The 19,007-nt window shown below is 61.9% G+C and overlaps 1 protein-coding gene across 4 annotated transcripts in view; it reads left to right on the top strand.

The window, feature by feature from the left end:
• The window catches only part of LOC128845344 (probable hydrolase PNKD), a 30,973-nt gene extending 12,496 nt beyond the window's left edge, over nt 1-18,477 (top strand). For 3 of the 4 annotated variants that reach the window (XM_054043921.1, XM_054043925.1, XM_054043922.1), the window contains 8 exons: nt 2,213-2,328; nt 2,889-3,001; nt 6,850-6,908; nt 10,666-10,758; nt 11,156-11,319; nt 12,402-12,488; nt 13,460-13,575; nt 14,607-18,477. In XM_054043921.1, coding sequence (XP_053899896.1) covers nt 2,213-2,328; nt 2,889-3,001; nt 6,850-6,908; nt 10,666-10,758; nt 11,156-11,319; nt 12,402-12,488; nt 13,460-13,575; nt 14,607-14,780 — 922 coding nt within the window. In that variant the 3' untranslated portion in view covers nt 14,781-18,477. Of the gene's footprint in view, nt 1-1,163; nt 1,295-2,212; nt 2,329-2,888; nt 3,002-6,849; nt 6,909-10,665; nt 10,759-11,155; nt 11,320-12,401; nt 12,489-13,459; nt 13,576-14,606 lie in introns of those variants that run through there. The other variant, XM_054043924.1, reaches the window with a different exon arrangement.
• Nucleotides 18,478-19,007: the final 530 nt, after the last annotated feature.

Consider the following 19,007-nt stretch of genomic DNA (forward strand, 5'->3'; position numbering starts at 1 on the left):
GCTCTTACCCTAAAGACCGCAAAGCCCCTGGCCTGCTGATCTCCTCCCCCCCCACACACACACCCCATTCCTTCTCCAGGCCCCTCCAGGGCCATTAACCAGCAGCTGCCACCGGTTTTCCAGCTGCTGGGGGCTCGTGTGCTATGAAAGCCGAGCCCCTGAGTTGGCCCTGCTTGCTGGGCGTGGGGGGTCTCCCCAACTTAACCCCTCCCCCTGCCCCCAGGCACTGAGCTCGCTTCCTGAACCTGGCCTCACACGCTGTGTCCTGGGCGGACTCATTGACTCATCTGCCAGCTCCCCACCCCTGCTTGAGAAGCCTGTTGACAGCAGCTCCCCGGGGTGCCCGTGGAGCGTAGCTCAGAACCCAGCGCAGCTCTGCCCTTCCTCTGGGCCGGGGGCAGGTGCAGGTCGGCGCTCTGGCGGCTGTGACTTTCTGATGCCCGGGGCCCAGAGCTCCCGGATAAGCTGGAGGGTTATTGTGGATGGTGGGGGAAGGGCAAAGCTCGTTTCTCACAAACCTGGCCAGCGTGCCAAGGAGCCCTGGCCTGTCTCACATCTGGCGCTGCGCCTTCAGGGGCAGGGGAGAGCCGGCTTGGGGCAGCGGGGTGCTGTTGTCTCTTCCATGCCTGGCTCTGCCAGTGCCCCTCGCTCCTGCCCCCTCCACCATGTTGCAAGGGGCACCTGAAAGCCAGATTGGCATTTGCCAGCCCAGGGCATTCTCAGTAACACAGAGCAGCCCCCGCTCTCTCGTCAGCCCTGCCATGCGCCTCTCCAGCGAAATGCAGGGAGATTCAGCTCCCCTGGCTCCTAGCCAGCCTGGCCCCCAAACTGTCCCCCCAGTAACAGGACCATCTGCCCCCACTTGGGAGCGCCCCCCTGCAGAGCCACCTGGAGGTGTCTTGTTCCCCTATTTGCTTAGTCCATGCTGTTCCATTGACTTGGAAATCCTCCTGTAAGTGGTGCCCCTGCCAGAGCGCCTCTCTGGGGAACCTGGCCCCGCTGGGGAGATCATCTCTGGGTGGAGTTTGGCCGCTGAAAGGCGCAGCCCCATGTGTGTCTGGCCGGGCCCCGGCTGAGATGGGCGAAGGGCTCTGGCTAGTTTGCCTTTGGGAGGGGGATAGGAGGGGGGGCTTCTTGTTGATGCTCCTGCTGCAGATGCTGCCCCCCCCCCCCCCCGCATGCAGAGCGGGTGTGATCGTGGAAGCCAGGCGGACGGGCTGGGCCTGCACCGATCCCAGGGCGCTGGTAGTGCTGGCGGTCAGAGCCGTGCTTCCCAGGCGGCAGAGAGGCAAGGGTGGGTGAAGCCTCATTAGCCCCATTTTGCAGAGGGGAAAACTGAGGTTAACAGCCTGGGGCCAGCGTCCCCAGCTGGCGCAAATGGTCGGAGCGCCAGTGACGGCAAGGGGATTACACTGATTTACACCCTCTCAGGAGCTGACCCCCTGGTTCTCAGGGCGCCTGCAGCTGCTATTGATGGTCTGGCTGTTGGGAGTTTGGCCCCGGGCGGCGGAGGGAATCTGTGCGCCCGTGTACGCCAGAAGAGGGTCGCCTGGGGGGGATAGACAGGGCCAGCGATACGGGCCTGCACTGTGACTGCAGGGATCGCTGTCCCAGTGACCCCGCCGCGTGCAGACACGGCTCGTGCTGGCGACGGTGCTGGTTTTGCTGGCGTATCTATCGGATGAACTAAGCTCTGCCGGCAGAAGCGTTGTTGGGCAGTATCGCCGCCTCTACGCTGGAGCTTTCGCTGGGCTAGAAAGGTCTTCAATCCCCTCCCTAACTGACGTCGAACTGCTCTCCTGCATCCGACCTGGCCTGCGTCAGAGCTGTGAGATAACCTGTGCCCTGGCTTCCCGGTCCTTGGGCTCCCATCCCCATCTCTGGGGTCTGGCCACTGCTCAGCGGACAAAGCCGCCGGCCTGGCCACCTCGCCACGGGCTGCCTGTGACAGTAGGAAGAGATTGGTCTAAAAGCTTTTGCTGCTGTCTCTTGGAAAGGGGGGAAATCCAGACCCTGATGCTTTCCTGTCTCTCCCCCCTTTCTCGGGGGGGTGTGTGTGTGTGTGTGTGTGTGTGTGTGCTACCTAATGGCACCCTAGGTTGCTCTGCAGCACATCTGTCCCCTACCCCAAAAAGGGCAGGGAGAGCAGCTGAGTTGCTGGGCCCCTGTGAGAGTGGGAGGGAGACCCGTCTCACTCTTGTCCTCTCCCCAGGTACAGCCTGTACGCCCGCACCAAGCTGGGCTACCTCTTCTACAAGCGGCAGATGAAGAAAGCCCGGGAGCGATATCCACATGGCCACTCGATCCCCCAGCCCGTGATGTTCAACGGTGAGTCCTAGCTGCTTCTGGGGCTGCCCCCCACCCCGCTTCTGGAGCCCGTTCTCACTCATCCCACAAGTCTGGGGCCCAGACCGGAGTGCCAAGGTAGCACCCTGCCTGAGAGAGTGAGTCTCTAGCCCCCTCTAGCAGCTGGTGCATGAGAGGGTAACAGTCTACTACAGCTGCCAGCTAGTGGAGTTCCTCCTTTAGCTCCGGCGGCAGAGCCTTGTGCTTTTAGCACTGAAGGGACCGGGTTCCATCGCGGGGGGATGAAGGGTGGTTACGCTAGCACATGGATCCAGGTTCGGGTTGGGCCGGGGTCTGGGGATCTAACTGGGCACGAGGAGCTGACAGATCCCGAATCTTGTGAGCTGCTCCAGCAGTAACTTGGGCCTCATCTGAGCAAACGCTCCAATTCCGCTGCCTTGGCCCGAGTCTGGATTGGGACCAATGTTGCAGGGTCAGCGTCTGAGCTGGGTGGTCCCTGGACACTCGGGGCTGCCTGGGGTTTGAGGGTCTGGCTCAGAGCCCCTTTCTCAGCCGTTTGTCTGTCTGCCCTGTTCCCTCAGGGGTAAAGATCCTGCCGATCCCTGTGTTATCCAACAACTACAGCTACCTGGTCATCGACACCCACTCCAATGCTGCTGCCGCCATCGACCCCTCAGACCCGCTGGCCGTGCAGGTGAGAACTCCTCTCCCGCCCCACTGGGACCAGCGCCCCGCCCTCCGGCGCCTGAAATTGACCAGGGGATCAATCCACTGAGATGTGCGGGGGGTGGGGAGATGGGACCCGCCCCCTTTCACCATCCCATAGCCGCTGTGCCACACTCTGGGGTGACAGTGGCTAGTGCCTGAGCCTTTCTCTGTGCCCCCTCTTCCTGCCCACTCTCCTCTCCCAACTGTCTTCTCTGTATCCTGAGGATCTGCCGGATTTTGCCAGCAGCACCGACCTTTGCCTGCTGGGCTGCCTGTCCCACCCTCCCTGGCATAGGGGGCAGCAGTGTGGGGGGGGAATCAGACAAGGAAGATCACCCCCAGCCTCGTTGCAATCGGTGCCTCTGGCCCTCTCGCTGCCCTGCTCTTCAGAGGCCCCCGCGGTCACCGGCCCAGCCCCCTCCTTCCTGTTGCCTGAGGCTGCGAGCCCCTTTGTGGTCTGGCCTGTTTGTTCCGCGGCCAGGTGGGTGCCAGAGACTCCATGGAGCCCGCTGGGGACTTGGCTGCTATTGATTTTGCGGGGAAGGTGCCTGGATACCATGGTGACGGGTGAAAGTCTAAACCCCTGAGAGAGAGAGCTGCGTGTGTGGGGCTGGTAGGTGGGGGAGGAGAGCGAGAGAGAGAACGAACAGTGAGATATGCAGCACGGAGGAGGTGGGGGAGGCCACAGAAAGGAAATGCAGCACTCCCTTGTTTGGGGGAGGGGGAATCCCAGCTCCTAACATACCCCTCCACCAATGGAACTGCCCTCAGTGACTGTGTGCACACCCACCCGCACCCCGTCACTCCGCTGTGCTCGGGCATTGGCCCCTCCCTCCCCCCAAGTTGCAGTGGGGTGATAGGGAGCATGGGACTACGGGGCTGGGGTAGGACCAAGGCTCCATGCCTGTCTCCAAGCCCCACGCTGTGGCCGCTCAGAACTTCGCAAGTGGGGCGGGATGCTGCTCCCCCAGCTGCACAGCGCGAAGGAGAATCCCCTTAAGGTCGTAGCGCTACAGGGCCCATGACACAGATGAGCAGTGCTGAATCCAGCCAGCAGAAGGCAGCGGTGCATGCACTGTCTCATTACAACCTGCTTTACAGAGAACTTGGCTGCCCCTTTTAACCCCATCATGGCCAGTCCTAGCGACGGGAGACAGCAGCAGCTGGTGCGTCAGCCCCTCGGTGGCCCCGTCTCTGACACAGGGGACTCTTTGCCCGAGGGGCACCAAGACGGCACCCAAGGTGGTCAATACAAACCAACTGCTGGCTCCACTCTGGTGCGCCCAGCCGGTTGGATCTGTGCCCACAAGTGGTGCCTGCTGCGCCCTCCCTGAGAGCAGCTGCCCCCTGTGCACGCTGCCAGGACATGCCAGGCTCCAAACCCGTTACAGAGCCACCTGGGAGCAGGGCTGAGTCACTCAGGGGCCGGCCCCTGGGCAGGCGGAGGGGGTGGCCTCTCTGGAATCTTGTTCAAACGTGCCCGCGGCATGTGGGAGCTCAGCCAGCCTGCAGATTGCTACTACATTGGCCTGGGTTCTTTTTAACCCCTCAGTGCCTGGAACTCACTTAGCGCCAAGAGCAATGAATCCTGGGGAATGAACTTGGAGGGGGACCTGCCCTTGGGGCTGGCAGGAAGCAGCGGGAGGAGAAGGGGAAACGCAGCAGAGACAAAGGAAGAACAGCTGCTGCATGGAAATGACTGCTTCTCCCAGGGCAGGGTCTGCGCTGAGCCTTCCCTGAGCCCCCCAGCTGCGAATGGGCCACCAGCAGGACAGGACTGACTCTCAAGTAGCCCTCCTCCCTGCCCATCTAGGGAAGGAGCCACTGCATGAGCCGCTCCACTCCCCAGCCAGATCGGGGCGGCCTAGGATGCTTTGGAAGCGACTGGCAGGACCATTGGCCTGTATACAATGACTTCTGGGGCACGGGGGGCTCCCAGCCCCCCCCTGGGAGTTCAGGGTTAGAGGCCTCTTGGTGCAGAGAGCTGAGATTCTCTGCTCTGGTCACTATCACCTCGAAGCCCCAGCCTGGAGCTGGGTCTGGAGCTGGGTCTGCTCCCAGAACAGCTCCAGGGTTATGAACAGCTGCACGGGTGGAATCTGGGCTCACGGAGGGTCAGTAGCACCCCCCCTCCTCCTCCAGAAAAGGGGGCCTGACCCAGAGGTTGTCTGGCTGGCTCCCAAGCTCAGTGTCGCTGGTTAAACAGCGTGTGCAGTAAAAAGCGCCGGGGGCAGGAAATGGCTCGGCGAAGCTGAAGACGAAAGTGAGGTGGCAAAATTTACAGACGATGCAAAATTATTCAAGATCGTTCAGCCCAGAGCTGACGGCGAGCGAGGAGCGACAAAGGGATCTCACCAAACTGGGCCACACAACGGCAGATGAAATGCAATGCTGAAAAAAGGCAAAGTAAAGCACGCTGGGAAAAGTAATCCCAACTATATGTAGAAAATGCTGGGGTCTAACTTAGCTGTTACCTCTCAAGAAAGAGATCTGGGGGTCACTGTGGATAGTTCTGTGGAAACATCTGCTCAGTGTGCAGTGGCCGTCAAAAAATCAAAAAGAATGTTAGGAACCATTAGGAAAGGGCTAGATAATGAGACAGAAAATATCATATTGCCTCTCTATAAATCCATGGTACGTGCACACTTTGAATACGGCGCAGTTCAGGTCGCCTTATCTCAAGAAAGAGAGATTGGAAGTGGGAAAAGGTCAGAGAAGAGCAACAGAAACGAGTAGGGGGATGGAACAGCTTCCGTATGAGGAGAGATTAAAAAGTCTGGCACTGTTTGGTTTTGGGAAAAGATGACTGAGGGGGGATATGAGGGAGGTCTATAAAATCATGACTGGTGTGGAGAAAGTGACTAGGGATGTGTTATTTACCCCTTCACAGAACACAAGAAGCAGGGGTCACCCAATGAAATTAACCAGCAGCGAGTTAAAACAAACATAAGGAAGTGCTTTCACACAACGCCCAGTCAGCCTGTGGAACTCCTTGCCAGGGGATGTTGTGAAGGCCAAAACTAACTGGGTTCAAAAAAGAGCTAGATAAGTTCCTGGCGGATGGGTCCATCAATGGCTCTTAGCCAAGATTATCAAGGACGCACCCCCCTGCTCTGGGTGTCCCTAAGCCTCTGACTGTGAAAAGCTGGCAGTGGAGGACAGGGGGTGGCTCACCCGCTCATTGCCTGGGTCTGTTCATTCCCTCTGAAGCACCTGGCACCGGCAACGGTCAGAGACAGGATCCTGGGTGAGATGAACGATTGCTCTGCCCCAGTCCGGCCGTTCTTACATTGCTGAGCTACGACTTCCCTGGGGATTCCTGTAGCAATGGGGTGGGGCCGGCCGTGTGTGCTGGAGAATTGGAGTCCTGACCCACACCAGGGGCTGGGAGGGATCTGAGCTGCCGTGCGGAGCCCTGGGTTTGCATCCTGCCAGGCTGGCCGGGCATGGGCTACTCAGCCCTATGGCAGTCCTGGGTTCGAGTCTCGCCCATCACACCTGGGGCAGCTGTGGGATCTGGGGGCAATGCCTTTGCACGGAGTGTGGAACAACGGGGGGGGGGGTGGATAGGTCAGAGCGACTGGAGGGTGCAGCAGTGGGGAGCCCCGGGGCCCCCCAATATCAACAGCTTCCCAGACAATTCTGGGCTTGAATGAAATCATGTGGCTGCCGGATTGGGGGAGGCGCTGGCTGGCTGGTCACCTCCTCTCCCATGTCTGTCCCCCCATTGACTGGGCAGCCCACCCCACCAGGCAGCTCCCTGTTTCTTTAGCCCCTGGGGTGGGCTGGGTTTGCCCCCCTGGGCTGGGCTGCTTACGCTCTCTCTTCTTCCAGGCAGCCATCGAGCAGGAGGGGGTGACGCTGGAGGCCATCCTGTGCACCCACAAACACTGGTACGGGGGCTGCTCTGGGGGACAGGGCCTAGGGCAGGTCATTGCCCTTTGGGGGCGGGGCTGTGCTGGGAGGGAGGCAGAGCATGGGGGGAGCCCAGGGCTGGGGCTGCGGTGGGATTGAGGGTCAGGGAAGGGCTCTGCCCCGGCGTGTCCGGCTGCCATGTGGAAGCGATGGGCAGTGCCGGAACAGAGGGGGAATCTGGGGGGGTCAGCGGAGCTGAGAGGAGCCCATCCTGAAAGTCCCTTGTTAGCAGGGTGAGGAGGGAATCCGAGGCTTGCTCTGGCCTTCCCTGGCCCAGCCCCCCGGGAGCCCCTTCCTTTCCTGGCCTTGGACTGCTGCCTGCAGCTGGGGCGGGGGTTCCCGGGGCCAGCTGGCTGGTGCCTCTGTGGGGCCGATGAGACAGTGGCTCCAGCCCGGGGGCCCTGCCCTTCCTCCAGTGGTGTGGGGGATTTATCTCCCTGGATGTCCCTCTCGGAGGCAGCGCCTCACCCCTGCCTTTCCCTCCCAGCTGGGGGAACGGGCCCCACTCCTCGGAGGTGGCAGAACGAGTCGCTGCTGTGTGGGCAGAGTGGGAACCCGGACAGATCAACCCCCCCCCCCCCTTCCAGGGGTCCTGTGTTCCTTCCTCTTCAGTAGCTGGTGCCCTTAAAATCTGCCCCCCAGTCCTGGCTGCTGTTGGGGGGCCTCCCTGGACCATGGGTTTGGTAGGTCTCTGGCCAGTTCCCAGGGGACAATGGTTCATCTCCAAACCCCACAACCAGCCCCCTCGTTAACCGTACTCGAGGCCAAGGCTGGGGCTCCCCGGTGGGTCTGTGGCCCGTGGGCAGGAGCTGGCGCGAGGGTTAGAGACCTGGTCCCTGGAGCCGTGCAGCTTGGCTGCAACGTCAGCTCTGGCCTGACCGATCCTGCCCCCTCTCCAGCCCCGGGGGAAGACGGGACTCTCACCAGCTGCGTCTTTCCTTCCTTGTGCCCCCTCCAACACCTGCCCCTTTCCAGTCTCCCCCGGGTGGGTGAGCCGTGCAGCTGGGTTACCCCAGCCTAGGCAAGGACCCTGGAACTCCCCTCCCCACTTCCATCCTGCTGGCCAAATGCCGCAGCCGGTTCATTTCAACCACCTGCTCCCCTCGTCCCAGCCACCACAAGGGCACCCCCAGCCCCTCCTCCCACCTCCGCGAACGCGGTTCTGTTCTGGGTTGGCGTGGGGGTGCCCTGATGCAGCTCACACACCCCCCAGCGCTGTCCCCAGGGACCTCGGTGGCTTTGATTTCATGAGCTCGGAGGGGGGGATTGTAACGTAAGCCATGTTCGCTTCGGAAGTGGTTTAGCGTGGGCCGGGCCCTGGCTTATCTCTCCCCGGCACATGTGGCTGGGCCGGATAAGGGGCAGGGGCCGGGAATGCTGGGGGGGGGGGGGGGGGATGGCCACGAGCCAGAGCAGTCTGGACGAAGCGTGTGTGTGTGTGCGGAGGAGAGCGTGACGGGCAGGGAGCCCCCGAGTTTGGGGCGGTTGTAGAGGGGTGCAGGGGAGCCTGGGACAGTGCCCTGCAGAGAATGATCGTGCCCTGGCAGAGGGGGCTGGATGAGCCCCAACGGGCCCTTCCTTTGGGTGACTGCAGCGCTGCCTGCATCCTCCCCCGGCCAGTGGCCTGCGTTCACCCCACCCCTCCCCGCCAGCAGCCCGCGTACATACGCACACACACACACCCCCACCCACCCCCGTGTACCATGGCTAGTCCCTGCTGGGGGTGCCTGGAGTCTGGCCTCCGAATGAGAAGCCGCACAGATTGGAGCGAGCAGGGATTCTGTCTGGGGGGGGGAGGTGTCACCCTCCCTCCCCCCAGCATGGAGCACCCTGTTCTCCTGGGATTTGGGGCCGCTGACCCCCCAGCTTTCTGCTCCCCCGGCATGAGTGGAGAAGGGCAGCAGGATACCGACTGAGCGGGAAGGGATACGAGGAGGTGGAGGGGATAGACACTAAACGCTGGATTCGGGATGGGCTGTTAAAGGAGGGGGGGCAGGTCTCTGTGCCTGGTGGGGGGGCCCTGGGTAGATGTCTGCACCCCAGGCAGCACGGATGGGGGGTTGCTCAGCAGGGAGAAAGTCGGGATGCCCATGGAAGCCAGGGAGGGTTTTAGTATCGGGTGGGGGAGGGGAAGGGTCGGGGTGTTTGGTGCTAGGGTGGACAACTTTCTACTCGCACAAAACCTAACACCCCCTGCCCCGCCCCCTGCCCCGCCCATCATCCAAGGCCCGCCCCCTCACTCCACCCCCTCGCTCGCTCGCTCTTCCCGCCCTCACTCACTCGAGGGGGTGGGGGTGAGGGCTCTGGGGTGGGGCCAAAAATGAGGGGTTTGGGGTGCAGGAGGGGGCTCTGGGCTGGGGGGTGGAGTTGATGTCCCTGGCGGGGGAGCTGACAGTCTCTCTCTTGCAGGGATCACAGCGGGGGGGACGTGGGGATGGGGGGTTCAGCTGGCGGGAGGGATCCCTGGCGGGGGAGCTGACAGTCTCTCTCATGCAGGGATCACAGCGGGGAGGGTGGGGGGCTCGGCTGGGAGAGGGTCGCCCAGCGGGGGAGCTGACAGTCTCTCTCCTGCAGGGATCACAGCGGGGAGGGTGGGGGGCTCGGCTGGGGGAGGGTCGCCCAGCGGGGGAGCTGACAGTCTCTCTGCTGCAGGGATCACAGCGGGGAGGGTGGGGGGCTCGGCTGGGGGAGGGTCGCCCAGCGGGGGAGCTGACAGTCTCTCTCCTGCAGGGATCACAGCGGGGAGGGTGGGGGGCTCGGCTGGGGGAGGGTCGCCCAGCGGGGGAGCTGACAGTCTCTCTCCTGCAGGGATCACAGCGGGGAGGGTGGGGGGCTCGGCTGGGAGAGGGTCGCCCAGCGGGGGAGCTGACAGTCTCTCTCCTGCAGGGATCACAGTGGGGGGTGGGGGGCTCGGCTGGGGGAGGGTCGCCCAGCGGGGGAGCTGACAGTCTCTCTCCTGCAGGGATCACAGTGGGGGGTGGGGGGCTCGGCTGGGGGAGGGTCGCCCAGCGGGGGAGCTGACAGTCTCTCTCCTGCAGGGATCACAGCCAGGGGGTGGGGAGTTCGGCTGGGGGGAGGGTCGCCCAGCGGGGGAGCTGACAGTCTCTCTCCTGCAGGGATCACAGCCAGGGGGTGGGGGGTTCGGCTGGGGGGAGGGTCGCCCAGCGGGGGAGCTGACAGTCTCTCTCCTGCAGGGATCACAGCCAGGGGGTGGGGGGTTCGGCTGGGGGGAGGGGTCCCTGGCAGGGGAGCTGACAGTCTCTCTCCTGCAGGGATCACAGCGGGGAGGGTGGGGGGCTCGGCTGGGGGAGGGTCGCCCAGCGGGGGAGCTGACAGTCTCTCTCCTGCAGGGATCACAGTGGGGGGTGGGGGGCTCGGCTGGGGGAGGGTCGCCCAGCGGGGGAGCTGACAGTCTCTCTCCTGCAGGGATCACAGCGGGGAGGGTGGGGGGCTCGGCTGGGGGAGGGTCGCCCAGCGGGGGAGCTGACAGTCTCTCTCCTGCAGGGATCACAGCCAGGGGGTGGGGGGCTCGGCTGGGAGAGGGTCGCCCAGCGGGGGAGCTGACACTCTCTCTCCTGCAGGGATCACAGCCAGGGGGTGGGGGGCTCGGCTGGGAGAGGGTCGCCCAGCGGGGGAGCTGACAGTCTCTCTCCTGCAGGGATCACAGCCAGGGGGTGGGGGGCTCGGCTGGGAGAGGGTCGCCCAGCGGGGGAGCTGACAGTCTCTCTCCTGCAGGGATCACAGCGGGGGGAACATGGCGCTGAGACGGCGTTACGGCTCCTGCAGGGTGTATGGCAGTGCTTGTGATGCCATCCCTGAGCTCACCAAGTAAGCGGGGGACTGGAGGGGGACCCAGGCCTCCCCTGCCCTCTAGGGCGAGCGGGCAGCAGGGTCTCCATAGCCCTGCTCCGTCGCCACCTTCTCTCCTGCGTCTCCTCCTCGTGATGGTGATGGGGGCACACGTCCCCTGGGAGCTGGGCTGAGCCCTGCCAAACTCACGTCACGGGTGGGCCGATCTGTGGCCAGTGCATGGATGGTAACTGCTGGCCCAGCCTTCGTGGCTGATGCCTGTCCGCAGGGCGGGCCGGGGGCTGGGACACACCGCCTGAATCCACGCCCCGGTCAGGGGATCAGCGGGGGCCGCCTGGCTCCAGATCCGGGGCAATCTATCTGGTGGCGGAGTATCCTCCCAGGGCCCTAACAGCCTGTCCTGCCCCCCGCGCAGCCCCCTCTCGGATAAGGACACCGTCACCGTGGGACAGCTGTGCTTCAAGGCTCTCTTCACCCCGGGGCACACCGTGGGGCACATGGTCTACCTGCTGGACGGGAAGCCCTTCGAGGGGCCGGCCTGCCTCTTTTCTGGAGACCTCCTCTTCCTCTCAGGCTGCGGTGAGCTGGGTTTCTTTGGTTCTGTCTCTAGTATCTGCCCTGCGGGGGGGTGGCACAGCTCATTGGTGAGGTTGGGCCCCCCCTGCTCCCTCCCTTCACTCTTCAGGATGAACAAGATGCAGCTGGCACGAGCTCGGGCTTCCCTAAGCTGCCCTGCCCCTCCCCAGAGGGGGCTGCATTTTAGTGTTGGGGGAAAGGAGGGGCTGGGGCATTGCTTTTGTCAGGGGCTAACAGCCCCACTAACCGGCCCTCAGTTGGTCTTTGGTTCCTTCCCCCGACCTCCCTCTGCCCCACCCCAACTCTGGGGATAGTGGGGTCTGCGCCCAGTTGGCAGCATCGGGGGCAGAACTCAGGTCCTCCAGCTCCAGAGGCTCCTCTCTCTGCCCCTGGATCTCGATGGGACACACCCCCTCCACAGCAGCAGTAGTGAGTCCATTATCCCTCGGGGGGGGGGATAGCTCAGTGGTTTGAGCATTGGCCTGCTAAACCCAGGGTTGTGAGTTCAATCCTTGAGGGGGCCACTTAGGGGTCTGGAGCAAAATCAGTACTTGGTCCTGCTAGTGAAGGCAGGGGGCTGAACTCAATGTCCTTTCAAGGTCCCTTCCCTTTCTAGGAGATAGGACATCTCCATTAAATTTTTTGGGAGGTTGTGGAATCTCCATCTCTGGAGATATTTAAGAGTAGGTTAGATAAATGTCTATCAGGGATGGTCTAGACAGTATTTGGTCCTGCCATACGGGCAGGGGACTGGACTCGATGACCTCTCGAGGTCCCTTCCAGCCCTAGAGTCTATGAATCCTCTGGGGGCTAAGGCCGCTCACAGACGCTTTGCGGAGCAAGGTGTGAGGGGGGTGGGGCGGTTTGGGCACTGCTGGCGTGGTGGTGGGCGCGGGCTGCAAGACCCCGCTGTGGGGCATGGGTTGTAAACACCCCATTTGGGGGAGGGGCGAGCGAAATGGCTCCTCCTGGGAGGAGGGGGTTGGCCCTTGGCCTGCTGTCCCAGCGACCCAGAGAGGCCGGAGCCCATAGGGTGAGGACCGCGATCCCCTCCCCCGTAACATGCTCCCCGCATGGTCTTGCAGGGCGGATATTCGAGGGGACGCCGGAAACCATGCTGGCCTCGCTGGACACCGCTGCGGACCTAGCAGAGGACACGCTGCTCTGGCCAGGTAAGCGCCCCCTGCCAGGCAGCAAGCTCGAGGGTGGGGTTTGTGGGGCAGGGAAAGGGGGCCAGCAGAGGCTGGGGAAGTCCCCCGATCTCCACAGGGGCCCAGCTGCAGGGGTAGGGGTGCAGCCTGGAGTTCAGTGCCATGAGTCAGGGGGGCCTCAGCCCCGCTGGGGGTCACTGACCTAGATCTGCAAGGAGGGGAAGGAATCCCCACTCCTGGGCCTGTGCCGACATGGAGGCAAAGCAAGGCCGGGGTCTCGCCCGTGAGCTGTATTCGTCCGCAGCCCATGGGCAGGTTAGGGGCAGACCTGGGAGGGGAGCTGCTGGGTGGGACTGAGGGCACTGTCCCTCTTGCTTTTTACATCCGTGTGTGGAATGAATGGTTTGGGGCGCAGGCTACCCCCAGGCTGCAGTGGGGAGAGAGGACTCCCCCCAGCCGTCTCTCGCCACAGCAGCTCGGGGCCGGGGGAGAGGCGCCTCTCCGTGGGGACAGCAGCTCCGGCAGGCCTGGGCCGAGCCAAGGGTGCAGCTCCTCTCCCCCAGCCGCGGCAAGTCCATCCGGGAGCCGGCAGGGAGCGACGCCTCTTCCCGCCACAGCCCTGAGCCCCTGCGCGGCCACGCAGCTTAGAGGGACCTTAGATTGAGGGGCATCGCTGCAGACGCTGCCGCAGTCTGATCTCCCTGCTCTGTCTAGAGATCTGGTTTCCTTGGCTCCCTGGACCTCACCCATCTCTAGCCCCTTGCGTCTGAGGATCTGCCGGCCCCTTGCCTGCCCCTCCCAGCCACCCTAGGGGGCAGCAGGTGATGTTCCCATAGGGCAGAAGCACGGAGAGGGGCCGGCACAGATGGGAATAGAACCCAGGCGACCTGGCTCCCTACCGGGTGCTTGGCTCGCCAGTCCGTGCCCTTAATCGGAGCCCCCGCCCGTGCCAGCCCCCTCTCCCCTGGTCACTGCCCTCTCTGCTCCCCAAGGACACGAGTATGCCCTGGACTGCCTGACGTTTGCCAGCCTGCTGGAGCTGGAGAACCCCGTGCTGGAGCAGAAGCTGCAGTGGGCGAATCAGCAGCGGCTGGAGAAGAGGAGCACGGTGAGTGTCGGTGGGGAGTGCTCCCGGGCCTTGGCATCCGGGGCAGGTGCCACTCGCGCGGGGCCCAGTTCCTCTTTCCTGGCTCTTCCCCCCGCTCTCTCTCCCTACGCCGGGGCTGGGAAACACCTGGCCGGAAGTAGTGCCGGTTTCCCTGCGGCTCGGATCCAGCTGCTTCCTAGCCTGGCAGTGGGGGGAGGGGGGCGCAGGCTGGTTTGAATTCACACCCGCCCCGCAGGAACCCAGAGGGCATCAGGTGCTGGGCCAAGGCCAGGAGATTGGCTGGCTGGGGTCAGTTGTATCATGCAGTATATTAATCTGTCACCTCGCAGCTGGTCGCCTGGAAAATCCAGCATTCGAAGGGTTACGCTTGGCAAGAGGGGCCAGGTCCCTTTGCCCCCAATCTGGGTCCCTGCCTCATTTCCCCAAAGGCCCCCCACCCGCAACCTGCACCCCATCCAGCTGCAGCTCGCTGGATAGCCATAACCCGTGGGGCACAGGCCACAGCAGTGTCCACTCCCTCGGCACCCCTAAACACCCTCCCTGCACCCCATTAATGTGTCTTGACCCTTGACCTAGTCTCTACTGGGTATCTGAGTAATTCCATTCCACCTTCCTAAATTCCCCTCGCAGGGTTTCCTCTGGACTTGGGGTCTGTCTTGGCTTCCCATCCTAACCCTGCTGGAGTATGGTGCCGCTATATATGGCTGCCATACCCCACCCCAGAGGCAGCCGCATTTCCGTAATCTCTTGGGTTTCTACGGCGCCTGGCACAATGGGGTGCTGGGGGTTCCCACAATCCAGATAGTAAAGGAAAATAGCTTCGAAACTGGTTTGTAGGAGCCGGTCTCTAGTAAAAGGAGCTGGCGAAGTTGTGGATTTGGGATGCAGACAGGCTGGGCTCAGCGCAGATTAGAACATGCAGGGTGCGTTGCCTCTTTCATGCTGGGCTCGGTGGTCTCAACGGGCTGCGGCTCTGCGCTGGGCACGTCGCTCTGCGCGTGCTGACCTGGCCCCGTCTCTCCCCGCCCCAGTGCCCCTCCACCATCGGCGAGGAGAAGGAATACAACCCGTTCCTGCGGACCCACTGCTGGGAGCTGCACCGGGCCCTGGGGCTGCAGCGGCTGAGAGGCGAGGACTGGGACAGCTTCCGGGCGCGGGTGCTGAAGGAGGTGCGGCACCGCAAGGACCTCTACAAAGCCAACTAGCCCCCTGGCCGGGCGGCGGGAGGGCTCTGCCCCGTGAGCAGCCTCCCAAAGGAGGGGGACAGTCCCTTTGGGGGGGAGTGTCTGGCTGGGAAAGGGTCTCACCCCCTCCTGGCGATGGGGCGGATCAGGGAGCCGGAAACGTCTCCACCTCATCCCTGTGGATAAAGACGGGTTCGGGTGCCATTCCCCCTTCTCCCTACCCCACCCTGCTGGCTCGAGAGGGCTCGTCTCCGGACAAAGTGGATCCTTGCCGGTGGAAAGAAGAATGGGGCGGGGGGAAATCCAGGATGACACCCCCCCAACCCACCCCCAGGAGGCGTCTGACTCCACATGGTGCCAGTGTGCGTCTGACCTTTGATTGCCGCTGGCTGCTGGGGATGAATTCCCCCAAGCGAGGGGGCAGGGAGGGGGGCGTTGGCGAGGGTGCCTGGCAAAGCTTTTCCAGGGAGCAGGGCTGTGACTTTCTTTCTCTGGGGGACTGGACTTTGGCTGGTGGAAGCGCAGGCCCGGTGCGCTCGGGGGTTAGCCCGTGAAGCGCACGTTGTTTCTACACTACAGACCCGCAGATCCCATTACACAATGCCCGGTCCTGAGCCCAGCTGGGCGCCCGGTGTGTGGGGAGCGGTGCTGCCCGAGGTGGCATCGGGGACAGCGCCGCGCCTGGTCTGTCGGTTCTTTCCTCTGCGTCCTGCCCCAGCCGGCCCGTTTGTGGGGCACCGCTGACTCCTCCGTGAGCACACGCCCACCCCCCGCCCGCTGGCTGGGAGAGACCAGGACAAACCACCACAAAAGTACCAGCTGGGGGCGCCACTGCACGGAACCCAGCTCTGATAGTGGACGGGAAAACCCCCCTGGCGCTGAACGTTCCTGGCAGCCGCCTCCCTCCTGCGGCACGGGGACGGGCACAGCCGCGCTGGCAGAGATCAAGGATGAAGCCGTGTCGTTGGCCGGCCTGCCTCCCCGGCTGGCTGGTGGCTTCCCGTCAGGTCTCTGCGTTAACTTTGGTGATTGTTCCCTGATTGAAGCAAGACCTGCTCCATGCAACTGGGGAGCGGGAAGTGTGTGTGTGTGTGTGTGTGTGTTTGGGGGGTTACGTCCTAGAGGATTTTCAGGTCTCCACTCCAAGCACAAGGATCCTATGACTTTATAGCGCAGGTCTCCAGCCTGGTGATGGTTCTACATCCGCCCCCTTTGCTCTGGAGGTTGTTGGGGGCTGGGAGAAACAGACCCAGCCTGCTTCCTCCCCCTGACCGCGCCTGTTTGCCCTTCTCGGCAGACGAGAACGCAGGGGTGTCCCGCCCCATTGGAAAGGCAGCGAATTTTCAACCCCCCATGCGGAAACCTGTAACCTGTGAAATTCACTGCTGGGAGATTGACGTGAAATCAAGCACTTAGCAGGATGGATGGCCAAGGGTCAGCCGTTCCTGGGGCTGAGAACCGCCACAATTACACTGGGTAGGGTACAAAAGGAGGGGCACAACACCGGGTATCTCAGGCCATGAGCCAACCTCAAGCGTCCAGGGTTAGGGGAAACTTCCTCCAAGTGCATGTTGGCCCCAAACTGTCCACTGCGGGGTCCTTCCATCTTCTGAAGCAGCTGGTCCCGGGTACTGTTAGAGACAGGAGGATACCGGGCTTGGGCAACCAGAGCGGAAGCTAGTGTGGACGCACTGTTGGGATGAAATCTTGGGCCCGCTGGGAGTCTGTTGCCATTGGCTTCAGTGGGGCCAGGCCTCTTTGGTCCCCTTGTTTATGATGGACCCCAAAAAGGGATCCGTCCAGTAAACCAAACTTCTTCAGAGGGGAAGGGCCAGAGAAGAACCAAGGGAATCTAACCCGTGATGTTCTCATCCGTATAAATGTCTGACCCTGTATTGAATGCTGTGAAGCTCTTGCTCTCAATGCTGTCTTGTGGCCATGAGTTCCACCGGCTACAGAGAGCAAAGGAAATACTCTTGCGCGCAATGCACCCGGTGACATTTGCTGCCCTTCACTTTCAGTGAATGCTGTGAATAACAGGAGGCACAAGGTTTTTGTATTAGGAGAGAGCGGAGGATGTTCAACAAATGGGATGGGGTGTATTCACCCATCATCCAGGGAACAAAAAGCACCCCCCCCCCGTTCAGCATTTGGATAGACAGGCCCAAGGCCTAGTTATAAACAGCTTCGTCCCCAGGGAGGCTGCTGTGGGGGGATAAATGTTTGCAGACCCATACTTTTAAGTGTGCAGGGCATGATGGAGGCTGGTTGATTGCAGGGGGTGTTTCTGTGGAGAGGGGCTGGAAAAGGGGAGTATAAGGTGAATGTTGTGGGTTGAACTGACCTGGTTACTTTGCAGAGGGAGGGAGGGAGTGTGTGTGTGTGCACGCAGCCACAGAATTGTGACACTGGCGTGTGCGTGATACACAATCCCTGGGAGAAGCGGTTGCCCCCTGGGTGGGGCCGGGGATGCTGCAGGAGCCTTGTCCTGAACATAGAAGGGGCTCCTGGGTCTCTGTCCCGCTGCTGCCGTCTCAGACCTCCCCTTCGGCCATCCTGTCTAGCCAAGCAAAGGTGCTGTTAAGGCCCATAGGGGGATGAAGCAGCCGGGCTGGATGGGAGTGGGGCATTCCCAGCCTCTGCCCTGCGCTACAGGGAGGGCCACATCTTGAGTGGCTCTGGGTTTGAGGAGGAGGTGGCTAAGGGGCAGCCCAGCCTCAGGTCGGAAGCCCCTAGATACGCTCCACTGCACGGTAGGGGCTGGAGAGGCAACGCCAGTGGGTGAGGGGACAGGACGTTTGGAGGCTTGGAGGTTCTTGTTAATGTCAAATGTTACCAATAGCTCACTTTAGCTGTCTGCGACAGGGGAGGCAGGTGAGTAGAGGACAGAGAGCCAGGACTCCTGGATTCTATTCCTGGCTCTGGGAGGGGAGTGGGGTCTAGTGGTTAGAGGAGAGGGGTTGGGGGACTGGGAGTCAGGACTCCTGGGTTCTATTCCTGTCTTTACCGTTGATTCCCTGTTGGGCTAATCACTTCCCACTTCAGTACCTCAGTTCCCCCCCTCTGAAATCATGATCCTATTTCCCAGTCTCCCAGGGACATCACGCGTTCATGAAGGGTCTTGGAGACGTAAAAGCTCTACACGCTGTAAGCACTACGCGGAGCTGGGTTTCTCCAGGGGGTTCTGGTGACTCTGCCTTGGCTCTCAGGGTTTATATTGTTACCAAAACTCCTTTGATTAAAAATGCAGCCGCATTGGGGAGGAAAACGTGGTCTAGTGGCTAGAGCACAGGACAGCCGGGTTCCATTCCCAGCTCTTGCTGGGTGACCTTGGACAGGATGCAGCACTATGTGCCTCAGTTTCCCCATCTGTGAAATAGGGCGAATACCTCTCTGACCGTGGTTGTGGGGCTCCCTGTTGTCTGTAAAGTGCCCAGAGGCTGCTGGCTGGGCAGTGCCGCAGAAGCACAGCGTTATTGATGATACACTAGGTCGGGATTTATTCCATCTCTTCCCCCCCCCCCCTTTCTCTTACCGTTGGAAATAGATCGCCACTAACGATTCCAAACTGTGAACTTTAGCTGAGCCAGGCAGCACTGGAGGCAGTGGGTGTGGAGTAGGGCGTTCGGAGATGGGCTGGGAGCATGAAGCCTCTTGTATTCAGTGATCGCTGTGGATTGTAAAAATGCCAATAAATCAACTCTTTGGTTTTACTGTTTTTTAGTGCGATGGGCCTGTCGAGAGACAGAGAACTTTGTGCTCATGACAGCAAGGGAGTAGTAGTGCTGGCGTAAAGCAGGCCCGGCCTGGGAAACCTCCCAGCACAGCTGGGCCAATGCATCTCAGCGCCAGCCCCCAACCTACACCTGCTATTCGTGTCACGGATTCCCTGGTCTGCGGACCCACTCAGTCCTAGCATCTCCGTTACTCTCCTCTGCCTCTCCCGACGTGAGGCTGAAGTGGAGTGTGGGGGGGGTTCCTATGGCCAGACTCCCCATTGGGATGATCCCATCAAGTTGAACAGAGGAACTGAGCAGAGAATTCCAGCCCATGCGCTCCAGTTCTGTAGAGTGGGAGGGATCGCTCGGTGGTTTGAGCATTGGCCTGCTAAACCCAGCGTTGTGAGTTCAATCCTTGAGGGGGCCACTGGGGCGAAAATCTGGCTGGGGATTGGCCCTGCTTTGAGCAGGGGGTTGGACTAGATACCTCCGGAGGTCCCTTCCAACCCTGATCTTCTATGATTCTATA

Source organism: Malaclemys terrapin, chromosome 11 (assembly GCF_027887155.1).
Source record: "Malaclemys terrapin pileata isolate rMalTer1 chromosome 11, rMalTer1.hap1, whole genome shotgun sequence".
Taxonomy (NCBI): domain Eukaryota; kingdom Metazoa; phylum Chordata; order Testudines; family Emydidae; genus Malaclemys; species Malaclemys terrapin.